We start from the raw sequence: 26,178 nt of genomic DNA on the forward strand, positions 1-26,178 counted from the left end.
TAGTAGGTGGTCCAACAGGCGGCCTTGGGTTCACCTAAGGCAACGCGGACCGACACTTACCAGCCCCGTGTTTAATGGTGTTATCAGCAGGCTGCTTTGTGTCGGTCTTGCTCCTTCACACAGGATCTAATGACGCGTGTGAAGTGTCGACATTATTTTTATTTTTTCCCTCTGTAACGTTTTGTCGTCGCGGCAAACGGCGGCGTCAAGCTAGCCAGATTTAGCAACCGGGATTTCAAAGTAAAAGCGCGAACGTTGCTACTGCTACTGAAACGTTAAGGTAAGTACTGTCTGAGGAATAAAAAAAAAATTTAAAAAATCAACACCAAGACTGCAGATAGACTTAATCGTTGTCGGACTAGTTGGTGTTACCTACAAGTCCAACGTTTATTTTTATTTATTTTTTTTAATTAAAACCTGTACGTTTTATATTGAAGCCAACCGGATATGCCGTTTCTTCCTCTGACTGACAGACGTTGCCAAAGCTCGACCCGTCTTCACTGTGGACTTATCGCACGGCATATTCGACAAAGAGGAAAATTATTCAGTTTTTTATCCTGTATTCCTGACATATCAGTTGCAACATGACCCTGATTGTTAACGTTAGCGCTGTTCTCCCTCCTCAAACTGAGCATAAGAGGAAAAACGACATTTGATTGGAAATAATTGGCTCTTGCACATTTGGGGGTAAGTTTTCCAGTGTTGGTAAGAGCGTCAATTTATGTGTTGGTTTTGAAAAGACGTGAAGTTGCCAGTTCTCTGTTCTTCCTGTCCGAGCTTTCACTCATAACTTTTGTGTTTTTTTTTTCACTTGGCCGTCGGTGTGTTCACGGCGCATAATGTCGTTTAAAATTTTAACCACTTCGACTATTGTGCACCTTTAGGTGTGTGTGTTTACGACGAGTGTGAGAGAAAGTGTATGTCTGAGAGGGCAGGACTCAAAGTTGAGTGTTACATAACATGAGGAAGGCGGGGGTGGTGGGGGGGATGCTGCCTCAGCTGAGAGCGACATGTGTTGCCTTCACGGAACCACTACCTCCACGGAGTATCACGCAAAGTTTTACATACTTCCTGGAAAGGAAGGGGGGGGGGTAGAGGAATGGATAGAGGCTGTGTTCATCTACACTGGATGGGTGCATCATTGGGTGGGATATGTCGTAAAGATCAGTATTCAGTCCTCTTCTATCAACCTTATAAGCTTGTACTAATGTTATTATATAAATATATATTGTTTACTTTAAATGCCCCTCCTCAGGCAATTCTTTCAATGCTCAGATATTTCTCAGATGCCATTAGCAGTCATCATGTGAGGACATATGCTCAGTGCCATTTTGGCTGCTGTGGCTTCAAGGTTGATAGTTGTCATGCAGGTGTGTGTGAGACAGAAAATATGAATAAATTAATATCTAACCCCAGCATTAACTTAGATGAGCTGTAAAAATCTTGTAAAAAAAACAACCATGAATTTACTTTGTGCTCCATGTCTCTGCCTGTTAGATGGAAGTACAGTATTTTGTTTGTGTTAACAACAGAGAAGTATTATTAGTGGCTATGCACACGCTATCATTGTTTCTAAGTTGCCATGGTTACACCCCTTAAAGGCAAACACACAACTGTCAGTATGTGCTGCTTTGGATTCACATGGGGAAAAAAAGGTTGGAAACACTAGTAACATGGTGTAAAGTTGTCGGGCAAGAAATTCAGCCAAATGCGATTACAAACTGCTCAGTATTACAGAGAAGAGGAGCCACATGATAATTATTTAGGATGCATGTAGCATTAACAGTTTTTTTTAATGCAACTGGTGCTGCTGAAAAGGTCTGTAGTTATTCTTGTCATTTCACTGACACAGTGATGGTGCACTCAAAATGTGTATCCATTGCTTCAAGCAACACTAAAAAATCTAGTGATATGTATGTTTTCAAATAATTATAAGCCAGCAGCAATGTTGATTTGTATGTTTTTATTGTTTAGCATCTATAAGCATTAAAAATGACAGTTTTCTATTCAGGGACAGTTTAAATATCATGTGTTCTTTCATTAGGGTCCAGTATGCCAAAGGAGCAGCCTTGCTTGAGCAAGCACAGTCCTTGTGCCACGTCTAGCAAGAATGCTAAAGATAAAAGCAACACATCGACTCTGCTGGCAATGCACGATACTAAAGACGCAGACGGCTCCAGTGGAAGGGGCTCCCTCTGCAGCTCAGAAAAAGACTCTGGCTTCTCTGGTGAGTTGAAATAAATGTGACAGAAATATAATCAGGGAATAAACCAATTGCCAAGTTTGATTCTCCACAGCTATTTCCCATACACTCCCATGTGTATGTGTACAAGTCAGTGCAGGCAGTAATAACCATGAACGCTGGATGGGACAAACAGTGTAGTACATAATGGGCAGGGCATTTTCTTGGTTTTGAAATGAAACAATGACAAAGGTCACTGTGCTGATTTTCAGGTTTAATGTAAGGGGGTTTACATGCACGTCAGATGAAGCATGCAGGAAGTATAACAGTTTTCATGCTTCTCTCCCCAAACTCATGCCTCAGTATTTGGTAATCTTGTTGAATGGGTGATTCAGTGGTAATAAATAGTGTGACGGGCGTCTTCTTGGCTGCAAGGTACAGGCTATTGCAAACTGTAATGTATCAGTGTGGTCTGAGATAAGGAAAAAACAATTGACATTCATGTAACATATTATGTAGTAACATATGATAATTCACATTATTTATACCAACAGTAGTTATACAAAAGGTGCTCTGTTAAAACAGGTAACTTGTTGCTATGACAGCATTCACATGGACAAAGCCTATCCAACAGTGCCTTCTGGTGGCTAATACTGGTTAACAGCAGAGTCAACATGAGGCTTCATGGCATTTTCCACATACATGACTATCAGGCAGGTTATTTACATTCGCAGTGGTGCAATTGTTTGCATTGTTGCAACTGTTGTGTGGGTCCCCTCCAGCTTCTTCCCACAATCCATAGACATGCACATTAGGTTAATTGGTGACTCCGGTGATGCGCAAATGGTTGTTTGTCTCTATATGTCAGCCCTGTGATAGACTGGTGTCCTATCCAGGGTGTACCCCGCCCTTGTCCTCAATTGGCTTCAGCCCTGCTGCAACCCAGTTTGAATAAGTGGCAGGGATGGATGGATTATATGGATGGATTACTACCAGGCAGGTTACAACAGGTTACAACATTCATCTTACACACACAAAAAATACAGCTAAAGTTAGTGTAATGGGTCTATATTCAATTCAATTCAATTTTATTTGTATAGCGCCAAATCATAATATACATTATCTCAAGGCACTTTACAGGGTAAGGTCAAGACCTTACTTTGTTACAGAGAAAAACCCAACAGTTCCCACAAAGAGCAAGTGCTTGGCGACGGGGGAGGAAAAACTCCCTTTTAACAGGAAGAAACTTACAACAGAACCGGGCTCAGGGTGGGCGGCCGTCTACCTCGACCGGTTGGTAAATAACATTACTGTTACATATAAGGAGTTAATAGCAGGTTTGGTAGTATGAACTTGACATTAATTACTTATTATGATTATGAAATTATAGAGCGTAAACGACAAAACTGTTTTCACAGGTGTGTATGCCAGCTACAGCCTGCACGCCTGTCTCTCTTCACGTCCCTTTTGTACAACATGTTCGAATGTTTTGACATGAGGTGGAATTACAGGGCAAGATGGTATGAAAAAATGCAGCAGTATCACCACCAACTTACTATGTCACAATAATGATCCCTCTCAGCACAGCTTTCGTCTGTAACAGTCAGCATTTCTCAGTACTCTCAGTTCTGTCCTCTGTGCAGACGGCTCAGAATGGCAGCAAACAGATGCAGAAGACCAGCACAGCAACAAAAACCAGTCCAGAGGCAGCAAGTGTGCAGAAAATACACAGCCAAGCAAAAACCAAGAACTTGGGCAAGGAAATCCTAGGAATCCTACCCTGATGCCAGGAGCCCGTGAGCTCCAACCCATCTACATAATCAAAAATATGGTGCTGAAGCAGGTAAGGCATGTGTCGGTGCAGACACTGATGTAGGTAATGTAATACACATTATTTATGTAGAAACAAATATAAGAATATAAGTGGAAGACTTCCACTGCAGAATGGTATGTATTTGAATAATCTGAGCTACCTTTCAACTCTTAGAAGCAGCTCAGTTATTTGGGTTGTAGTGTTCACGTTTTTCTATTTATATTGGACAGTGATTTGTTTTGATTTTTCTAACTCTACTGGTTAAATACAAAGCTTTTTTGGAAATGTATGTAGATACTAAAAATGGACACTCCTGCTAGCCATTTTTCTCATCTGCCAAATACAGAGAGGAACAAATGTAAACTGAGTTAATTTTTTTTTTTTTTTTGTATACATTTGCTGTCTTTTCTTTATAATGTGCATTTACTACCACTCCTTTAAATGCTATTTATGCTATGCTATTTCCCTTTGGGTCCTTGTTTTCTTTGTGTCTTGTGCTTGCTTTCCTCTTCCTTCCTTTCCCACCAGCCGGACACGATCAAGGAAAGAAGTCAGCTGCTCTGGGAGACCGGCAGTTCTGGTGTTCCTCATATGATTCTTTGCCGGCAGCCTAACTTGTTGCCAACCACTCTGCAGCTCCACAAGCCCTTGTCCCGGAAGTCAAACATCGCAGGGAAGAAAACGAAAAGTACATACCTGCCTATTTTAAACTCCTACCCCCGCATTGCTCCTCACCCCAGCAAGAAGCCACCTGATAAATCTTCATCAAATGGGGAATCTCAGAGTCTGAGCAAGAGGGTGTGTACAGAACACAACACTGATAAAACACCTGTGACCAGGGGTCTACCTGAGCAGCATCTTTATAAGCAACCCAAATTAGCAGTCTCAGCCTCTGGACAGCCATGTTTCTCTTCAACCGGAGATAGTCCTTCCTCCTCCAGCTTCGATACTGCCTCCTTGAGCCAGGGCTCCCCTTCTGTGTCCAGTACTCACACCACCACTTCCTCCTTCCTTGCTACCAAGGGACTTAACAGAAACACCATCACAAGTACTCGCCACCGCCGTTTCTTCAACACAGTGGAAATCCTCAGACAGTCAGGTTTGCTGGACATTACCCTGCGCACTAAGGAGCTTCTGCACCAGAGCAACGCCACTGAGCGGGACATTGCCCAGCTGCGCCAGCACGCAGAACTACTGTGCCAGGCTGCCAGCAACCCCAGCTGCAGCCTTAATGGCATCACGGTTTGGGAACGTCTACACAAAACCATGGCTGAGTCCAGCAGCTACCCTAAGCTCAAACTCCTGCAGAATTTACAAATCCCGTCTCATCCGGATTCTGCTGGTCAACCAGAGAGTATTGCCACAGGTGACACCACCAAGCCTCCAGCTGCTGAGAACTCAGATGTGCCATCGTCTCGCCTTCTCTCCGCCCTACTAGACCCAAACCTGGACTGTCCTGTATCACCACATTCTCAGTCAGAACAAAGCAGGAAGCCTGAGTCCAGTGAAAAAACCTCAGAGAAAGTCACCTTTATGCCTCCTGACAGTTCTACCGGTTAGAACAATGTGCAGTGCCTTCACAGGGAGAGCAAGTACTCAGGGCAGCCAGTACAGAACCAGTAGCTATATTATGTGTGTTTTTGATGGTGTATACCTGGTAATTTAAACCTAGTTTTATAGGGGTTGCACAAAATATCTCTGCAGGGCAATGGAAATCCAATGATGACTCGATTTTATTGCTTACTGTACATGTTGCTGATGTTTTATGTCCGGGTCACTTCGCCAGAGTTAAGTGTTTGACATCAGATGGCTGATCCCATAATTAAAGCACTAAAGTGCAATTTATTTCCAAGGTATAATCTTGTATCACTACTGCAGACTCTATAGGACAACACATGGTTGGAGAAGGTCTCTGCATGTGAGCAACTAAAAGGATTATGTGAAAATAAAAGGTGTTTCCCCAGGAGGAAGAGGATATTTGCTTTCACCCACAGGTGGTACTTCATGCGTTTATGGCAGCTTCAGAGTGTAGTATCAGTTAATGTGATCATTTTGCTGTCACACCAGACTAACTTTATTCAGGGAAAATATGAATAAATCTATATTTCTTATAGCTTCTTTCATGAGAGAGAGAGAGAGAGAGAGACAGACAGAGAGAGACAGAGAGAGAGAGAGAGAGAAAGAAAGAGAGAGAGAGGGAGAGTAAGCAGTCAACAAGATTGGTGCCTTCAAAACAGCATAGCTTATGATAGCTCCCAGAAAATGGCACTTAAAGGAAACTGGTAGTACTCAAGGCACAACCAGGAACTTAAAGCTGCAGAGAAAATCCCTCTGTGACATCACAGACTGCACTACACTGGACTGCTGCAAGACTTGTTTTCAAATGCTTCTCAACAAAAAGCCTTAAAAACTCCTTTTCACTTGATATATATATTATTCTTTTTTTTTTTTCCTGGGCACATTATCACCACAGATTATTATACTCATTTACTTGAGTCAAGTCTTTGTTCATGTTATATATACAACACACGTCTTGTGATAATAGTAGCAATTCAACCTCAGACTGCATGAATCCAAGATAATCAGTTAAACCATTTCCTCTCATGCAGCAGCTCTGTTCTCTGTTTTCATTTTGATGATGATACTTTTGTTTGCACCAAGCCACCAGTGGTTGGTGATGTGTGTTTTGTTCATAGACGGAGCGCAGTTTGCAATGTGAGCTTGAGAGATTTTGATAGTGTTTATGTATAAAAGTATGTTGACTAAGTGAGTTTATACATGTGGCATATGTATGATTTTTCTCCCATTTCATTGCGCTTGTGCATATGACATGTCTGCCAGCGACACACACATTTCTAAGATTTAAGGGTTTATACTGTGTATTTTTAAGGTATTTAAATAAAATGATATACAAACATTTTCAGTGTTTCATGTGAATCTCTTCCAACTTCTTTTCATATTATGATTGAATTTTTCTCTGGCGAGTTTTCATAACCTTGAATTAATCCATCTGCTGGCATGGAAACTGAAAAGACTCAGTAAGGCTGCGAAGCACACACGAGAAGAACATTTACATAGAGTTAAGGAGTGATTTTGTTATGGAAAGGAAATTATATGTATATTGTTGTCACAGAGACCATTGAAGAAGTATGTGGTGTTACTCATGAGATATTTCTCCTCCAATGTCTTTTCAGTATGTCCAGAATCATTTGAAAGTTCAACAGCATTTTGGCTAGAATACACACGTTTATTTCATCATTATACACACTTTCTGTCTACATTTTACATTACAGCTTTTTACTCTCATTTGTGGATCAAAATAGGCATCAGATGGTGATTTTGGTGTGACTTTTCCTTTTCTGGAAAAGCAAAAGGCGTGCTTCAGTTTTAAACATGTAGTTGGTCCTGTTTCATCCATTGCTGAACGGAGGAAGCTTTCATAACCATTTCCACAGTATTTGCAGTGATACAATTTTTGATTTAATATCCATGAGTAACACAATTCAGCTAATATATAAGACAACTCTTGCTCATCTTTGGCCTCTGGATTCCAGACTTGCCTGGAGAAGAGTAGAGAAAGTAATATCACAATCAGTAACCAGCCCACTCAGTGCCAGATCTTACTTAGTAGCCCATAAATACAGTTGCCAAATGGGTAACCTTTCGTATCAGTCAGTGAGATGTTGCAGAGCCTCCCCTCCGTTGTGCTGCAGCACAGCTTCTCTCTTTTGGGTTAGTGAGCAGGCAGAATCAGGCTGACAGAGGTGGTGGAAACGCTAAGAAATTGAGATAAATATTCACCAGTAATTTTCAACACCAAACTTTTTGGCAGATCTTTGACGTGGGCACAAACTATAGAGTAGTTGTTTGTAGAAGTAGTATGTAGTATGTGGTTTGTACTCTGGATATTACATTTTACTTAAGGTAAGAAACATTTCAAACTTTTACTAGCCCTCCCTTCTACATAATGATAATAACTCTAAAAATGACAGCTTCTTTTGTAGATGGGGATCTGAGTCATGACTGTAAAATCTTCTCTGACATTTCATAGGAAGCTTGAGTCATTGTGCCAAGCTGCTTTAAGCTTACTGAAGCATGCAAGAGTAAATGGGAATGGTGCTGAAATCTGTTTGACTCTAGGTATTCTGCTTTTTATTGAGACATACTCAGGAGGAGGAAGGAATCATGAAGCACATGAACCGACTCAATGCCATTTCATTGTTTTCATTATCTTAATCTCTAACAAAGTTGTCTCACCTGACTGAGGGTTCCAGTTCCAGTTCCCAGCTTATATAACGCCCAACCTGGCACAAGCACAATGGAGGACAGGGCCAGGACCCAGCCCAACATGTATGCCCAGGCCGGGTACACATACCAGCGATTGAAGGTAAGAGGCTGGTACTTCACTAAAGAACATATAAAAGAGCCCTACAAAAATGTGTTTGTTATTTCTGTTATTCGCACAAATTTTCTGGATATTTTGGAATAAAGATTTTATTTAGCATAAAAAACCAAGGAGGATATTTATGTGAGGATATTTATTATGGACACACAGACTGAAGGCCTGACCCACCAGTGAGACCAGCGGTGTGAGGTAGAGCCAGCAGATTTTGAAGAATGGGTTGGCACGCACACCTGTCATGTCCTTTATGATGTCATACAACTTCTCGGCCCCTTGATAGGAGATGAGGTTGGATAAACAGTATAGAATGACTTAATGTAATTTTAAAAATTTTCTTCAGTCTGTGAAAACAGTTGCATAATGCTCACAACAGCTCTGGAGGAGCTGTGTCAAATGTGGGAAAATAACCCTGATGATGGTTGAAAGATGATTGACAGACATGAATGTTTACCAGGCAGGGAGGATCTGAGAAAAAATGCTATTAGTTTCATTATAGTGGAGTACCATCCGTACAAAAAACTAAGTGTACGAGGGGTTTAGGAGCACTATGGGGTAGCTGAGACCAGTTGCCAGGCAACCATTAGAGACTCCAGAAGGTTACTCAAAATACAATAGCTATAATGGGATATAAGAGGAACTATTCCTTTAAAACAGCAAACCTACCAAATGTCCATCCCAGTGCAAGAGTTTCAAACACACAGAGAAAGAGGATGCAGGCTCCATTACAAGCGTAGTAGTCAAACATCTGGAACACATACATCCCTCCCTGGAGACAACAGCAGAGACATTTATTTGACATTTTACAGAGATGCCAACCTCAGCTGTACAGAAGCCTACTTTTACAGCCAAATTTTACACGTTATTATATTACGTCAACTTGTATGTTGTTAAAAAATGTCAGACTAAGTACTTGCCTCAGTGACCATGACAAGCTGAGAACAGAAGCATATGAGGCAGAAGAGGAGGAGGAAGCGTTCCCGTTGGCCTGCTCTGCGCATTACAGTAGGAAACATGTCTATGACGGATGTCATCACCACCTCCATGGCGACAAACTGAACAGAGGACAGGACAGAATAAGTAGATTTCCGAATCTTCTTCTAAAAAAGAGTTCATGTGCATCTTACTTGTGTGTCCAGACCCAGGAGAATGAGCATGACAAAGAAACAGACGGACCACAGCTGAGGCACAGGCATCATGGCTACAGCCTGAGGGTACGCAATGAATGCCAGGCCTGGACCTGGAAAACAACGTCAGCATGGATGCTAATCCGGTCTCCTACTATCTGCCTTCAGCACAGGAGATCTCTTCTTGAGTGTGTCTCATTGTTAGATCAAGAAAATTATGTTTACAGAAAACTAAATGCAAGTTGCAAAGGAAAAAACATCCTAATTACCTGTGTTGCTGTAAACAAGACACAATGGACTACTTTATTTTTGTGATCATTTGCAGTTTTTCTTCATTGTTTTCATGAGGAAGATAAAAAAACCAAAAACAAATGTGGGACAAAAAATAAGTGAGAATAAATTCTATGTAAAAATAACTAGTAAGCTGATAGAGTACCATTAATTTAAAATTGCAGCAACATAGCAGCATACCGGACCTTGGTTACTATAATAATGGCCATGACTTGCTTAGATTTAGGCTCTAAATTACTTGGTTAGGTTTAGGATAGTGATAGTGATTTGGGTTCAAATGAGTACTTCCTCAACATTGGACGATCTTGGTTACATAATAAAACTCTGTTAACTCTGTTGAACAGTCATGGATAATAGAAACAACATAAACTGCTACTTTCACACGGGAAAATATTCATATTCCTGTGTTTTGTTGACCCATCCATCCACCCTAACCTCCTCCTGACAATGTAGTAGGCTTACATCACCTCACTTTTCCCTTTGTGCCTGTCGTAATTACTGTGGCCGCTAGATGTTGCCTTTGGGTCATAATAGGTTATTATGGCGAATGTGAAGTGTTATCAGAAAAAATTTGTATTTTTATTTTTGTTGGCCTGTTCTTGTTCACAAGTGAAATGGTTGTAATTACTGGTTTAAGCTGAACAATGTGAAATATTTTATAAACTTATAAATGTTTTAATGTGAATTTTAATCTGAAACGTAACTAGTAAAATGTCAAATAAACATAGAAGAAAAAAAATATTCCAACTAGAATGTACTGAAAAGGAGGTTTGAAGTAACATTAAATGGACATACTCAATTAAAGTGACTGTAAGTCTACACCTCACTGCAGCATGTTTCTGTCATGAGTTGCCAGAAATTAGGGATGCCCTGTCACACTGGATGGAGGAAGACAAAGTTTCATCTTTCTGAATATCCCTGGTGACCTGCATTACCTGATTCGGCCACTTCTGCGATGGGAATGCCTTGCTCGTGAGACATGAACCCCAGCACAGAGAAGACTGCAAACCCAGCCACCACACTGGTACCACTGTTCAGCAAACACAGCCACAGACAGTCCCTGCAAAACAAAAAAGCACAGGGCATGCTCTGTTGATCATTTTTCTTATGCTGCTGCTCAGCTCTTGGTCAGGTCAGAAATCACACATTGAGAAATACTTACTTGTAGCAGTTGTTGTGGTAGGTGTTGTAGCTGCCTAGCACAGTTAGGGAGCCCACACCCACACTGTATGAAAAGAAGATCTGAGCCCCGGCCTCCATCCACACCTGTCCCAACCAAACAACAGTAAGCACATTTGTCTACTTACTCTGTTACAGTATATCTTAACATATACCTGTGGGTCTGTGAGTCGTGACGGTTCAGGCAGAAGATAAAACAGCACCCCTTGTAGAGCACCAGGAAGAGTAAGTCCGCGGATCAAAAGAATTAACAGCATCACATAGGGGAAGGTAGCAGTGACATAAACCACCTGAAAAAAAAAAAAAACCAGATAATAAATTGACTGTATAGACATTTAACACAGTTTAGTGCTAAAAAATACCTTTCCTGTAGATTTGACCCCTTTCCAGATACAAAAGTAGCAGATGATCCACATGGCAATAAGACACAACAGCACCTCCCACCTGATGCTACCTATCTCCTCAATCCCCCCTGAAATGGACAGCACTCGTCGCCTTGAAGGAAAAAGATAAACAAAGACAAAATGTTTTATAGATAAGCGTTTAATCTAGCATGAAACATCTAACTAGTTATTTGGCATGTGAAGGATAGTCCGGAGGCTTAGTTAATGATAGACATACTCCCAGAATTCAGTGGCAGCAGAGGTTGAGTTAGTCTGGTTGGTCCATTGGATGGTGTTATTTCTTGTTGAAAAGTCTGAACAGTCATCTGAAAGGACAGTGAGAAAAATTATTCAGACAATAATTTAGATAATTTAAAAACAGCTTGTTGTCTTGTTGGTAACAGTAAAATGTATTATGCAAAACTGTCAGCTTTTACACAGCTTTTATACATGCCATGTGTGCTGTGGGGTTTTTTCTTTGTTTCATGCATAGGAAATGTTTCTTAATGGATCACTTGATTGTTACAAAACATGACACCCCTACTGATCCCATTAACATTTACTGAAGTGCTGATATGTGATATCATAACATAAGTAAATCATGAAAATATTACTATCATGTCCTGTGTTATACATGTTGACTTTAATCCATGTGACAGTACCCATGTTACCTGTGTTCCAGTAGTTGTCGCAGCTGGACCAGGGGAGCTGGGGGCTGAAGGAGAACACCAGGTAGAGTAAAGCCCAGGACAGAATGATGATGTAGGTCATGCAGCTGTAGAGGAGGATCAGCTGTCCACCATAGCCAATACCTGAAGGGCCAGACATACATTACAGAAACCAGGCTTCCAGACTGCTCATTGTTCAGGACCATTGGAACCTGACAGACCAGATATGTGACAAATTTTCCCCTCAGGATAAAAAAAAGGAAAAAAGTGAAATTTTACGGATATAAATATACTGCTTTTTTTTTTTTTTTAAAACAGATTTCACTGAAGAAGTTATGCATATTTTTCACTTTGAGTGACAGTTGGGGGAGTGTAAACCACATGCACCAAAGTTTGGCTCTACACACGTCCCACCTCTTTGCCCATTTTTGGATTAGACAAGAGTTAGGTAGATTCTGGCACTGCCGGTGCCCTCTCTAAACTCAAGCGACATCACTTGAGGTAGTTAATATGACTTTGCACAACCTACTCTGGAGCCACAAAAGGTTTCATACAACTTTTTTCCACATATGCAGTAGCACCTGCCAACACCTGTACACTTTGACTTGACTTTTTTTTGTCTGTTTAAATATTAATATATTCTTCAGCTTGGTTAAACATATTTTCCATGTTAACCAGTATATATTAAAGGTAAAAATGCGTCATTCATCATTTAGGTTGGCTCCAATGTATTTTGAGAGTGGGTAATGTGTTACTGCCTCACACATCCCCTTGGTGTGATTACCACAGTGAAACACTGAACTGCCTTAACTGATGAAAGAAGCTTTCCCACAGTCAGGCAATACCATAGGTCAATAAGGACAGCTACTCCAGTCAGTCATCATTAAAGAATTGTTTCAGGTGAATCTAGGATTCAGCTTTTTGTGGTTTGTACAATAGATGATAATTTTGCCTTTTTCTTTATAGGTCATGAACAGTATACCTTCTGCCAGTGGACATAGCTTCCTCCAGCAGGTGATGCCGCCCTCCTGGGTGAACTGGCCCATGGTGGTCTCCAGCAAGAACAGAGGTACACCACAGGTCACCACAAATACCAGATATGGCACCAGGAATGCACCTGAATTTATAAAATACACAACAGTGCATACCTGTACTACACATTTTGGGTAAAAAGCAGTGAGCATCATGATGCTTACCTCCTCCATTTTTGTAGCAGAGGTAAGGAAACCTCCACACGTTTCCCAGGCCAACAACATTTCCGGCCACAGCCAGGAGAAACTCAACCTTACTGCCCCAGTGTCCTCTCTCCTCCACCTCTTCTTGCTTGTTTTTGGTTGCATATTTTATATTCAACATACCCAAAAAGCTCAGTCTGAACCCAATCTTCCTCTTAATCTTCTCTATGCTTCGTGTCCAGGTTTTCTCTGCCTTTACATTCACTGCTTTTTCTGTCTGATGTAATGAGTAACTGCCTGACCAGTTAATCAGTTCTCATTGTAAATGAAAAACTATATATGAAAATGTAAAACTTACCTCCTGGCCGAGCACAAATTTTAATCTCTAAACGAACAACTGATCATAAATGAAACAGTACTGGCTTTCCACTAGAAAGTGGGTTCTGCAAGGAATGGCTTAATTTAATCTCCCCTTCTTGTGTCTGTCAGTCTTTGTCTGTGTAATCAAGTTCTGGTTTGAAAGAAGCCAAAAGTAGTCACGACAAGACAATTAAGCAACTGTCTTCAGGGTAAATTCTGCTGTTGTAGTCAAGCATGACCACTTGGTTTCTCAATATTTTCCTGTTGTATATATGATATGTCGACTAAAATTCAACAAGGTGCACAACTCTTACATACCATGCTTAATTCCCCCTTTCTTTTCAGCTCCCTTGCCTCTATGTGATTTCAAACTCATTGTAAGGCCAGAAATGGAAAATTCTAGGGGTAACTCATATAATCATCATATTAATAGACACATTTTATTTGGCCTTTCAGTCCATGAAAATATATCATAATCATAATTAACCATCAGGAGCACTGAAGTGTAATTTTTGATATAGCCAAATCAAATCTTAAAGGTCTCAGGGACCTAACATTTTTCTCATTGTAATGTTGCTTATATCATATAGTTTAATTATTCAGATGTTTTATTCGATGCATATCTTCATCTGTCTTAAGTCTATATTTAGTATCATTTAGTATGAATACTAAACTTAATTAAACCTTTTAAAACTTTTACACACATCAAGTGCAGAACAAACAGGCTGAAAGCAGTTACCATGCCTACAGCAGACAGAACTGAAAGACACAAAAGATAGATAGATGAAGTCTTTGGGGTTTGTTGTGTTCTTGTTTCTTTGTCTGTGTTTTTAATATTAATATTTTTATGGCTTTTTAAAGTGTATGCATGATTACATATAAGTGTACGGCTGTATTTTAAAATGGTTTAGTATAAATATATGTGTAGTTTTATATTTTCTATGATGTACAATCATGTATAAATATATTTTTATTTCTATTAATGTAAATTCTGCTTATATTCAGGTTTTAACTGAGTATGAATGTTGAACTCAAACTAAAACTTTCCGACATTGCTTTACACTACTACATTTATGTAGTTTGCCACTATTTCCCGGTTGAAACAGTGTGATACCTGATGTTACAGCTGAGGGAGGTAAAGCATACAAGTTGCAAGTGAAAAAAAAAGTTATTGACAGCAATTTTAAGATTATTCATTCTTTTATTTAATAAACTTTCTTGGTAAGTGTGTCTTTGTAAAAAGTGTACCTACTATTTTTTCAAATTTTATCCTGCAAAAAAGGACAAGCTTCATATCCTTTTTGATTAACTCCATGTCCGGAATACTGGGATCCAGTGATCAACACATAGATTCGTTTGACCTGCAAAACATTAGTTATAACATCGAACTAAAACAGAGAAGACCACAGCAAGCTCAGGAGCAAGAAAAAGACGCCTGTGAGGGTAATCCGCCCGGCTCCACTGGTTTCTCTACCCCTGTCTTGTAGCTGCCTCTGCTGACCGGGTGTTAGATGGCAGCGCTTCATGTTTCCAGCCGTATCCCACACCAGCAGCTCTGCCTGAGCAGAGCAGCAGCTGGATGTGTACCTTACCCACAGTGGCTGAGATGAGTCCAGCATCCATTCAGACACATTCACAGGGGAGCTTCCCTTCTCTAACCTGGCCTTGTGGTGGTGGTGGCCTCCAATGGTTGTGTGGGTGTTTCCTGTGCTCTCCTCTGTGGGTGGGGGGCTGAGGAATAAAGTCAGAATGCCTTCACCCTTCTGTAGCTGGAGAGCAGCGAGGCCGGAGCGCCCTCTGTCTGACACAACCAGAGACACACTCCAGTTAGACCCTGTGCAAATGGAAGGACAGGTGGGCTGCTCTCCTGCAGCAGAGCAGGAGGGTGGAGACATGTCAGGATCCTACAGGAGGAAGAGGAAGTGATGTCAGAGCGATGATAGGTGTGTGAGATGAATTAATTAATGTATTAAAATGTGACGTAAGTGGAGAATATTCTGATAGTTTTCAGTTAATGCTCACCGGGGGGACCACAGTCAAGTAGGCAACTGCATAATTTGAGTCTGTAGAGTCAAGATCACGAACAGTGAGTGTGAGAGTGACAGTCGCTCCTGCCTGAGCCGTGGCAGGAGTGTGGAGGTTCACTTGGTCATGGAAAGACCCTTGTTCTGCAACATGGAACCTGACGGACAGAAATTCAAACCATAAAAACTTCATTTTGCTTTATTTACAAGCTTTTTTGTTTTTTTTCTGACAGCACATGTATAATTATGGTGATAATTCTGATTTAAAAATGTATATTTCCTAAAAAAATATTTTACTTTTGTACCTAATTTAAAGATAACAGTTTTCAAAAATGAGCAAGAAGTGCTGAGTTGTTCATTCAGTGGTTGACCAAGATTTGTTTTTTTTTTTCTTAACCCTACCTATGAGGTCCTCTCTCATGAAGATATCCACAGTCGTCATCCACATTCAGACTGAAGAGTCGGGACGGGCCGTGGTTCATGATGTCAAAGTCCACCATTGTGCTGTGGCCAGGTACCAGACGAGGGACAGACAACACCTGAGGAACAAAAATATGAAATTGCATCAGAAACGGGCTTGTATGGAAAGTTGGTGAAAGAAAGGTCAAATGACTTGAGTTGTTGCAGGCCATAAAATCAAAACAGTTAGCCAGAAGACACTAGAACACTCCATAGAGATAAAGGGAACAGTAGAATCAGATGATAATTCTCTGTGAGTCGTTAAAATGTTGAACAGTATAGATTTGAATTTTTGATACATCTCTTAATAACCCTGAATTTGTTTGACAGAACAGAGAAACTATGATCCATAAAGCTTGGGGAGTACAGCACTGACCTTCTTGTTACATGGGCAGCTCATGTCTTGAGTAACACTACTCGGATTACCTGTATCTGAACATGAGTGGGCTGCACCATCTCCGTGGAAACCCTCTCCAGCTTGTTTCCTCTGCCGTCTCGACCAGTAAGTTGAACACAGAAGGGAACGCTGGGAACAGACTCCACCCATCCCACCAGCTCGTCCACAGAGTAGGATGACAGTGAAGAGGAGGAGGAGTTCAGCTTCACCTGCTGGAGGGTCTCCCCTTGAGCTCCCAGCAGGGTCACGTGACTGAAAGATGCCTCGTCCTCTGGAGCCAGGCCCGTAACAGCCAGCACCAGAAAGACCGGGACACCTGGGGTGTTAAATAAGGTACAAAGCGTCGTGCTAAATGGCAGCCACATTCCAGGGTGTGAGATTTACTGTTGACTTTCACTGATATGTCACCCATTATGTATCAATCCCTCACCTGCTAGCGGACTGCCCTCCACTCTGGCCAGACCTGGGTGTGTCTCATTGGTTACAGTGGCAAAGTAATACAGGAAATCTACACCGCTGTCACCTGGTGGTGGAGATCAAAAGACATTTTTTTTAATCTAAAGTGCAGTCACTGTTGGTGGATTTGCTCATTGTCTAGCATGGTTTTTCTTTACCTATCACATTGAATGTGAGGTTTCCATCACTCTTGGTGTGGACTTTCCATCGGCCTGGCTCTATAGGAGGAAGCAGGCTGATGCGGTACAGTCCCTGGAAGTGCTCCAACTCTGCAAGGGGGCCCTGCTCACTCAACAGAGACTGGCTTTGGTCTGACAAAGACGGAAAGACGAACAGCTAGGTTTATTTAACATTCAAATGCAGAGAATGTTTTTTTTTAAGCAAGTACATAAGTGCAGCTTACAGGCAGTAGTTTCCAGAAATAAAACAACTGCTTTATACTTGTAAAGTCTGTAACCCCACACGTACCTGACGGATTGATAAGCATACACTCTATCAGAGTGCCAGTGACATGTAGAGTGACATTTTTTACCGAGCTGTCAACTCGGAAAGAATGGGAGGACATCAGCTCCTGGGCACTCTCCACATGGAGTAGAGTGACCTGTTGAGGAAGGAGAAAAAACGTGCTTAATGGTAAATGTGTGCATGTGTTATTACTAAACCCTGCAGTTCCCATCAGCTCCATGGAGCAATTTAGTGCTTGCCTCCAACTGGCAAAAAAATAAATAAATAAAATAAAATCTGTGAGCAAATTGTTAAAAGAAATATGAATAACAATGATTGAGCTCAGCTGTTGGGACCCCCAAAGTGGGTCACAAGATAAATCAGAAGGGTCGCAGGATACTTCACAAGGTAGGAAAGCAGGAAGGACAAAAAACATCTCTGCAAAAGTCTCTCTCCTCTTTCATACGTTCCTCTAATCTTTGCCTTAAGAAGTTTGATTTAATTCAGTTGAGTGTGTAAAATATTGATCCCCATCAAAAGCTCTCAGTGTTGCACCTTGTCAGCAGCTGTGTTATCCTCCACTATGGTAGAGACCTTGTGGATGTCAGAGTTGGTGGTGAATATAGTCAATCCTCCTGACAGGGAGGACAGGGAAGAGTAAAGAGAGAATCGGTCAGGGGACAGAGGTTCTCTACTCCTCCTCTTTCTCCTCCTCCTCCTCCTCCCCCCTCTCATCTCTGTTGTGTAGTTGGGGTCTTCAGTTAAGAGAAATGTCACCTGTGGGAAAATCAGATCAGAACTCGAGCAATGGTTGACCTGAAAGTTGTTTGATTGCAGTCTTCTTGCTGTCACAGCTTCTGTCCACAATAAATGCAAGGTATGTAAGATAAGACTCATTTTTATTTTACATTTCATCACAGAAAGAAATACCTCCTAAAATGCAATTTACATGATGCTCTTCCTCATCTTTGAAGCAGTATAATCAGTGTCTGCAAATGTAGATAATGTCTTCCTGATTTGTACATTTGAATTGTTAGTGTCATCAGGTGAAACATTTTAATCTGAGATGTTGTATTCAAAAGTGTTTTATTTAGATGTAGGGCTGAGAATAAGAAAATGTCCCTGTATCCCAGTAAAACCATGACTCATTGTCTTCAGACCAGCTAAAGATTTGTAGAATTACCACAGTCTTTCTGTATGCTGATCATCTTAAAAACAGACTCATATATTTTAACTGCATGTGTGCAAAACTGAAGATAACATAGCTTTTATTAGAGAGGAATAAACTTTAAAATGAAAACTTACCTTGCTTTGTTTCTCAAGTGCGAGTGCCCTCACTGCATCAAACAAGTGGGCATCTTTCGGGGAGGCATCAGTGAATACAAAGATCTCTGACAGCGGTGGACTATGAGTAAGTGCCAGCTGCAAACACACAGCAAAATGGGAAATTGGCTGCCACATGTGCTTGAAATTCACACATACAATGGAGTCCTATGGTCTGAGACCATTGTCCTGTGGTCTCAGACTTTTAGTCCCCACTGTGCCCGATCACTTCACCTTGAGCATTACAAAAGAAACAGCGTATAAAGTTACCTGAATGGCAGAGAGACACATCTCTGGTTCGTCTCCTCCTCCAAGCGCCATCAGGTTTTCCATGTACTCCATAAACTGGTTTGGGTCATCGGTCTCATACACTGGTCCTACTCCTGCAGAGCACAGAAGACAAGAAATAATAGATGATAAGTAACGGCTGCTGGCTTTTTGATCACATTTGACTTTAGAAAGCTTTGATGCTTAATTTAATCATCAAGACAAACTTCAAGGGGGCTTACACCCTAGGAATAGTTAAACATTTTGGAAAACACACCTATTTGCTTTTTTGCCAAGAGTTAGATTTGGTGTAACTGTTACCTTTGGTTTCCAGTCTTTAAGTTAAGATAATCTAAGATAACCAGCTACTAGTGGCAGAGTGTGGCCTACGTTCCATCATTCCAACTATTCCTTTAAGATGCACCACGTGGCTAAAAGTGTCATGGTCTGCCCTACAGGACAATTTATGTTTATCTGTATGCTCACCTGGGTCATGGAAGGGCACGAGTAGAAAGGTGCCAGGCTGCCCAGGGCTGTTTGCTCGGCTCTGGATGACGGAGTGAGCCCGGAGGCGGGCAGCAGTGATCTCCTCAAACATGCTGCCTGTGGTGTCCATGACAAATACCAATGCAGGGACCTGCTTTACACTGAAGAGTCTGTTGAAGGAAGTTTGGAAACAAAATAACGACATAGTACATACACTCACCAGCTGAAATTTTTAACATATATTTGGGAAGGTGTGAGCCCACATACACATTGGCGACCAAAGGTCTGAGACCATCTCTATTCATGCAATTGAAACAGTAGTTGAAATTTACCGGAGGAAGGTTTTGTGGCCCACAGTGTCTCTGAGGTCTCTCAGTACAGTCAGGGTGGCCTCAGTAGCCAAAGTGGCAGCTTCCACATGGAGGTAATGGTGAGGGGAGAACAGAGGTGAGGTGCTGTCCTTGTTGATGCCACCTTTAGCTCCTATATAGCGACTACTGTCCAGAATCCCCCCATGACTACATTTACCTGAAAAGCAAAAAAGCTGTTATGCAGAAAATGCTTTTGATTTGAATTCGTAGGTTCCTTTCTTTGGCAGGTGTGCAGCTGTTGGTGGCTTAAGCTGTTGCATACCCTGAGGTTTTGGAGGGAAAGTGCTGAAGTAGCCAGTGGTGAGCAGCTGGGGGTCTCGTTGTTTGTTTGTCAGTCTTGGCAGGAGGTTGTTTCGACAAGTGAAACTGAAGCACTCCATACAGGTAGGAGTGTCCTCTGTGGACAGAAAGAGAGGGTTTAGGTCATAACTGTTAACGAGGTCCATTGAAGCTCCAAACGTTACTGATCCTAGGTCAGATTGTCATGATAGCATTCTACTCAAAGCTGATAATCAATAATAATGAAGCCCTAGGATCATGTTTTGATGTGATAAAGTGGGCATTAGTGTAATCACAGATATGAATATGAATTACCTGTAGCCACAGGGATGGCAGGCTCCTCTGGATGCAGCAGGTGGAGGTATATGGAGTGCTGGCCCATCTCCACCCAGTTACTGTGGCTGTAGAAGTCCTGGCATAACATGTTTGAAAGACTTATGTTTTTTTTTTCCCCAGCACATATTGGAGGAGTGTTAAAGTGTTAAATGTAAGCCATCATAAGTTACATGTTACAAACAGTATTGTTTAGAGGTAATGCAGCTTGTGTTACCATTGTAATTTATTAAATAGATTGTAATGAATTACCATTGTTACAGTATATCACAGTTATCTGCTGTGTACCTGCAGGGAGTGAAGTAGCTGGCCCAAGCTGTGACGAGCACTTTGGTACTCTTTGGCCTGTACTGAGAGCAGAATCTGAGCCCAGAACTGCTGTAACATCACCATGGCGCTGTCCACACGCTCTGAATCAAAGTGGTACACCGGGTCAGACCTGGTGGAGCTCAGGAAGTCCATGGCAGCGTTAGAGTTCACCACCCCTCCCACAGCTCTCCAGAAGCCACGGCCTAGTCTGGTCTGGGAGGAACACAGGCTGATTTATACCATTGGAAAGAGATTTAGTTCTGTGCTCAATATCACATGGATAATATAAACATATTTTAGTACAATTAAGCTTAACTCCTTTGTGTAAAATATATTATGAGTCACTGATGATCAGTGCTGACCACAATGATATCTGTAAATCTCTCTGTTCTATACTGAATGTACAGTAAATACCTTGGCTGCAGCTCACCTGTTCCTCTGCTTGGTTTCCCTGGTGTTTTTTGGTGTTCTTCAGAGTCTCCAGGGTGACATTGAGAATGGCCTGCTCTGTCATGTACTGGTGCGTGTGCGAGTCCCAGGACAGCGTTAACACTCGAGACCAAAAGTTGGGGAGGAAGCCCATGCATGGTAAAGCCAGGAGGAGGAGGAGGAGGAGGTAAGTGAGAATAATCCAGTACAAAGGCTTCCCACTCCCTTCCCAGGTTCTTCCTCTACCATTTGACATTATGTCCTGGAGATAGGCTGAGTAGGTCACAAACCACCTGCATAATATAGAAAAGAATTATGGGTTTGCAGTCAGTTGCAATATAAAATATGTTTTTGTACCCAACTTTATGGTATTTAAAGGCATGGCACACAACATAGATCTAAATAGATGCTAAAATGCTCTGTATAGCTGATGGGAACTGCTGAGTCAGGTTTGTCAAGCAACACCTGACAGATTACACATCTGACCAATTGTTCATATAAAAATATTGACTAGCGCACCTTAAATATTTCTAATTTGACCATTTAAGCTTTTTTGTGAATGTTTTATTCGATACTTTGGAAGCTGTTTGAGTTGCCTTGCCTGATATAGATGCATGTTGGAAATATTGTTAGTTCCAACATTAAAAATAATTTAGCAGAACTGAACCGACATTACCAAAAGAGTTCTTTAATGATTCATGAGTCTGCCACTTTGCTAAATGGATAGATATGAAATGACCTGACCCCCATTGTTCAGGAGAGTTTTGTGCTGATTTGATCAGTCTGTGCCAGTCATCCATGTGTCCTTTTCTGTCATCACCCACTCCTTAACACCCCCCACACCCCTCCTCCAAAACCTCCTCTCACATTTTTCTCAGCCTTGTCTGTACAGAGGCTCCTATTGTTCTTTGTGCACTTTATTCAGATACAATACTTTGGTTTTGTTCTCATAGTCTTGTGCTTTCACAAGGGAGACACTGAAACAAAGCATGAGGCCTATAAACAACTGCTCCCTCCACCCTGCCAGCCTCCATTCAACAAATCACTTTTAATTGATTGGCGCGGCCTCTTAAATTGAGAGCACAAAGATTCCTCCTTTCACTCACTTCATAGGAATGATGCAATGTCTGATCCATTTTTTTGTTTCTAACCTGTTTAACTTATGCACTGTGGTTCACTTTAAACAGCTTTTCATCATCTTTTAGCTTAGCTTTGCAGCAAACCTCCTTCTTCATCACATTGAAATAATGTCAACTAAGAATGTGCATAATTTTTTGAACTGCACAAATGAATGCGGTCATCAGTGTATTCTTTATTTTTTAACCCTAGTTTGTATATTACCAGGCAACTACAAACACTTCTTATAATCTAAGAATTTCAACATAGAATAAAAGTGTTCTCACCTCAGTTCATCCTGTCAGACTCTTTCACGTGAGACTCTGTTCAGACACACATTTAGCAGAGACGGTCACAGTCACAGCGCACAGGAATGCTACACATGTATGTTCATACAACACATAGACTACCACAACCTTCAAACAGGGGAAACCGCGTCTGATATCACAGCATACTTTCTGTGTGACAAAAATATTGAGTCTGCACACTTGTCTGTCCTTGGGCTCTTGTCTCTGGCTGGCTCCTCAGTAAGAAAAATGACAACCAAGATATGAATGGAAGCAGCTCGGATGAGAGCCAGTTTGACACTGCGCGGTCTTGGGTGTGTTTCTTAGTGAGGGGGGTACACCATGAGGCAGAAGACATCCCGTCATAGCTCTTCTATGGCCTTGTGCCCCTCCTTACCCCCCATTATTGCACGGTGCATTGATTCACCACAATAGGGCTGCATATATTACCAGCCAGGGTGTTCAACTTTGGGTCTACCCCAACCCCCCCCTGCCCTCTCTCTCTCCATCACTCTCACTTTTCCGAATGACACCAAAAAACACTGCTTTTCACAACTGCAAACACTACAACCCTTTCCTCTCTCCCTGGTTACCCACATTTCTAATGGCTGTTCAAAGAAGGGCATCAGTTGCTAGCCAACGCTTGGGACAATGCCGAACTTCAGTTTTGTGTGACTGAATGATTGGTATATTTTTCAGCTGTGGTCTTTTGTTGTTTCAGGGGTTTGGCTGTTTCTCAACTATCTTTCAAGACATAAACTAATTTTAAAGAGCAAAAAAATTAAATCCAGTTTTAGTTAAGGGGTGAAAGAGAAACAAGAAGAAAGTTTTGTCTCTGTGTAATGTAACTCATTGGAGAACTACAAAAAAACCCACAGCCTTTTCTTCAGAAAGTAGAAGTAGATTGTTGAAAGTGAAAGCTTGACCACACACACCTATGGAACCAGAGAATAATGGGTAAAAACATTTAACCATTGTGTAACTCAATGCATGCAGTTGCAGAGAGAAAAACCCACTTTACTGGAAGACAGTTGCAGGTGAAGTTAGTGTATGTTTCCTGCTCACCCACACTGTTCATGAGAAGATTCTCATGACCCAGTTTTACCACCAACAGGTTGCAGTCTATCACATCAACCACATACATACACATACTGCAGCTGCTCTACCATACTCTTCATACTCTAATAAGTATTTTGTGTGTATAGACGCATTTATTCAGTCATAACAGGCTGTAGCACTGACTCTATGCAACGCTGATAAAGAAGTTGATTTGGGTTGTTACTTCCCATTTTCCAACGGCTGTATTTTTTCTGCTCTCATCCTCTGATAGCTATCAATACCATTTGACCTCTGAATTACGTAATGATGTAGGCTTTTGACAATTGTGAGGGCTGAATTGTTTATGCCATTACATTGCTGATGCCAGTTACTCATAAAACTCTCAAACATCATCAGACAGTGGAAAATACATGTCATGTGACAGGCTGAGACAGAAAAAAACTCAAATTGAATTCAGATGCCAGGAATTAAATGTACTCTTAGACCACATCAAAATTCAGTATTTGCTTTTGCTATGCCGCTGCAAAGATTACATTTTGCATCATTAAAAAAATTGAGAGCATGAAATCTTCATTGTACAGGCAAATTACAACTGCTAGCTTTTCTTTGTATGCTCTTGTTTGTCTTAAACCTTTGCCCTGCTAGGATCAGATGTTTTTTTAATAAAAAAAAAAGAAAATATTAGTTTTTTTTTTCCATGGTTCCAAAATTAAAGTTCTATGAATTTGAGTATTTTCAATTAGGGACACAAATTTCAGTTTTAGAGGCTGAGATAAAGAAGTTGAAGACAGCAGTATGCCATGAGACACTTATGATATACTGTATAATGTAATACAGTGTGTGTAGTACGGTGTCAACCGAATCAATGCCATTCTGCGCCCCTCCCACAGATCAGAAGTTCATTATAAAAACATTTTAGCCATTGTAATGGAAAATTTTGGTATAACTCATGTGTGCCTATTCAAAACTGTGTAACCAATGACAGTGCGGATAGTTCTAATGAAATTTTTGAACCTAACCTTTGTACATCCTTTATGGTTGTGTGAAAGACCTCTGTGTGAACTAATGAAGAACACATGTAGACAATATATGTGGATGTCTTTGCCCTTCTCGTTGTGATAAGTGTGTTGTTCATACATTGCGTTGGGGGAGAGGCAAGCAGGTGAAGACTCAGCACAGAGAAAATCCCGTGAGAGAGTATCGTATTTTGTCTTTGTGGAATGTGTTTTTGGAACTATAAGACTGTGGCCCTGGGTAACATCTTCAGGCCACTCACTCACTGACTGTACTACTGTTCGGTTGTGTTTGTGTGACTCCATTCATGAATGTTTATTAAACTCAAGAAAGACAGCTGACGCGTGAAGATCTTCTTTTTCAATTATTGAACAAGGTAAAACATTTTTGCCACCACAATTTTGGCACCCCAGATGGGACTCCATCCGTGAGCGGGCTCCAGGACCTCTAGACCGAGGGTGTTAGAACGTGCGCACGCCAAGAGCCAGGCTCTTGGAGAACCTCTAACTCCCCAGAAAAGGAAGGTTGAGAGGAGGGCCTGACGTCTGGAGGAGCGGAGTCCCCTCACTGTTGGAGTCCAACGAACCCGGTGGCTGTAAACGCCTCGCTGTTTTTAAAAGAGTTTTTTGCTGTTGTGGAAGGCCTGACTGCTCCTCTGCTTGCTAATGGAAAGTAGTGCCGGCAGACGTGCCGGGCACTGGGTTTTCTTTTCCTGGGGAAAAATTAAAAACGGTGTTAGAGGGAGCGTACTAGCCCGGTCAGGGAACCAGGGCGTCTAGATCTGGGATCTAAAGGGTACCAGCCTCCGTGTAGGGAGAAGTAGATCTGGGATCTAAGGGGTAAGTTGGACTTACCAGCCTCCGTGTAGGGAGAAGTAGATCTGGGATCTAAAGGGGTAAGTTGGACTTACCAGCCTCCGTGAAGGGAGAGGAAGAGGGTTTAGTGTGTTACATTTCTCTTGTTTGTCTTGGCTTAACATTTTTGACTGTCTTAGGAGAATTTAATTCAGGTTGCTAAAAATAATTTGATAATAAAAATAAGATAAGCCAAGAGCAGAGTCAACGATTGTATTGTAATAATACGGTAAGTAGTATAAAACAATTTAGATTTGATTAAAAAATTGCTAAAATGTCTGAGAGGAAATAATTATGGGATCAGAACAAAGTAAACCCTCTGAGGGGCCAGATTATCATGCCCCAAATGTGAAGTACATGACAGTAAACTATGGAAAAGAAGCCATAGCCCAGTTAGATGTGTGGGTCAGGGAGTGTAGTTTCCCAAGGACAGGCAGCCTGAGTGTTAAACAGCTGGAAGGTTTGTGTGCAGTGCTTAAAAATAGAGAAGAAATGCATCAAAAACTAGGAGCAAGAAGGGTAGTGAGCCAGACTAGAAAGTTTTTGATATGTGGATGGGTGAGGCAAAACGTAGGCAGGCTCCCAGAGAAACTGCGCCCCAGTGTGTGAAGCTGGATCCGGACCTGGACTCCACCTCCACCTCCAGCTGCTCCGCACCAGCTCTCTCTCTCTCCGGGAGGGAACTGTGCCCCCG

General features: G+C 41.5%; 3 protein-coding genes and 1 long non-coding RNA gene across 7 annotated transcripts; 2 read left to right on the forward strand and 2 right to left on the reverse strand.

Annotated features, from left to right (window-relative positions):
• Position 1: 1 nt before the first annotated feature.
• On the forward strand, positions 2–6,914 carry LOC139631744 (CLOCK-interacting pacemaker). Of its 2 annotated transcripts, none has more exons than XM_071496241.1 (4): positions 2–280; positions 2,045–2,227; positions 3,826–4,025; positions 4,524–6,914. In XM_071496241.1, exons 2-4 carry the CDS (start codon positions 2,053–2,055, stop codon positions 5,553–5,555), a joined length of 1,407 nt encoding a protein of 468 aa, XP_071352342.1. In that variant the 5' UTR covers positions 2–280; positions 2,045–2,052; the 3' UTR covers positions 5,556–6,914. The 2 variants fall into 2 exon arrangements, with proteins under 2 accessions (XP_071352342.1, XP_071352340.1); XM_071496239.1 differs by lacking the exon at positions 2–280 and adding an exon at positions 349–687.
• Positions 6,915–7,021: 107 nt separating this feature from the next.
• On the reverse strand, positions 7,022–14,135 carry LOC139631743 (sodium- and chloride-dependent GABA transporter 2-like). Of its 2 annotated transcripts, none has more exons than XM_071496237.1 (15): positions 13,239–14,135; positions 13,025–13,159; positions 12,046–12,186; positions 11,613–11,700; positions 11,354–11,486; positions 11,147–11,281; positions 10,975–11,078; positions 10,748–10,872; positions 9,522–9,634; positions 9,312–9,449; positions 9,061–9,163; positions 8,569–8,669; positions 8,253–8,423; positions 7,656–7,771; positions 7,022–7,555 (listed from the first exon to the last, which is right to left on the reverse strand). In XM_071496237.1, the coding sequence occupies exons 1-14, from the start codon at positions 13,396–13,398 to the stop codon at positions 7,664–7,666; spliced, it is 1,755 nt and encodes a 584-aa protein (XP_071352338.1). In that variant the 5' UTR covers positions 13,399–14,135; the 3' UTR covers positions 7,022–7,555; positions 7,656–7,663. The 2 variants fall into 2 exon arrangements, with proteins under 2 accessions (XP_071352338.1, XP_071352339.1); XM_071496238.1 differs by having other exon boundaries at positions 9,061–9,159; positions 9,308–9,449.
• A 162-nt stretch (positions 14,136–14,297) lies between these two features.
• On the reverse strand, positions 14,298–24,469 carry vwa7 (von Willebrand factor A domain containing 7). 2 transcript variants are annotated; one of them, XM_071496235.1, is made up of 17 exons: positions 22,558–24,469; positions 21,156–21,447; positions 20,705–20,938; positions 20,399–20,495; positions 20,067–20,201; positions 19,766–19,961; positions 19,434–19,603; positions 18,951–19,063; positions 18,663–18,779; positions 17,913–18,134; positions 17,382–17,514; positions 17,072–17,224; positions 16,888–16,980; positions 16,487–16,773; positions 16,004–16,140; positions 15,600–15,759; positions 14,298–15,481 (listed from the first exon to the last, which is right to left on the reverse strand). In XM_071496235.1, the coding sequence occupies exons 2-17, from the start codon at positions 21,408–21,410 to the stop codon at positions 14,966–14,968; spliced, it is 3,018 nt and encodes a 1,005-aa protein (XP_071352336.1). In that variant the 5' UTR covers positions 21,411–21,447; positions 22,558–24,469; the 3' UTR covers positions 14,298–14,965. The 2 variants fall into 2 exon arrangements, with proteins under 2 accessions (XP_071352336.1, XP_071352337.1); XM_071496236.1 differs by lacking the exon at positions 22,558–24,469 and having other exon boundaries at positions 21,156–22,551.
• Positions 18,079–21,330, forward strand: LOC139631745 (uncharacterized). The gene is made up of 3 exons (XR_011693445.1): positions 18,079–18,234; positions 18,681–18,768; positions 21,201–21,330. It is a non-coding gene; the product is annotated as an uncharacterized lncRNA (long non-coding RNA).
• Positions 24,470–26,178: the final 1,709 nt, after the last annotated feature.

Source organism: Trachinotus anak, unplaced genomic scaffold, assembly GCF_046630095.1.
Source record: "Trachinotus anak isolate AG129_WGS33_773 ecotype Australia unplaced genomic scaffold, CSIRO_AGI_Tana_v1 ptg000014l, whole genome shotgun sequence".
Classification (NCBI taxonomy): domain Eukaryota; kingdom Metazoa; phylum Chordata; class Actinopteri; order Carangiformes; family Carangidae; genus Trachinotus; species Trachinotus anak.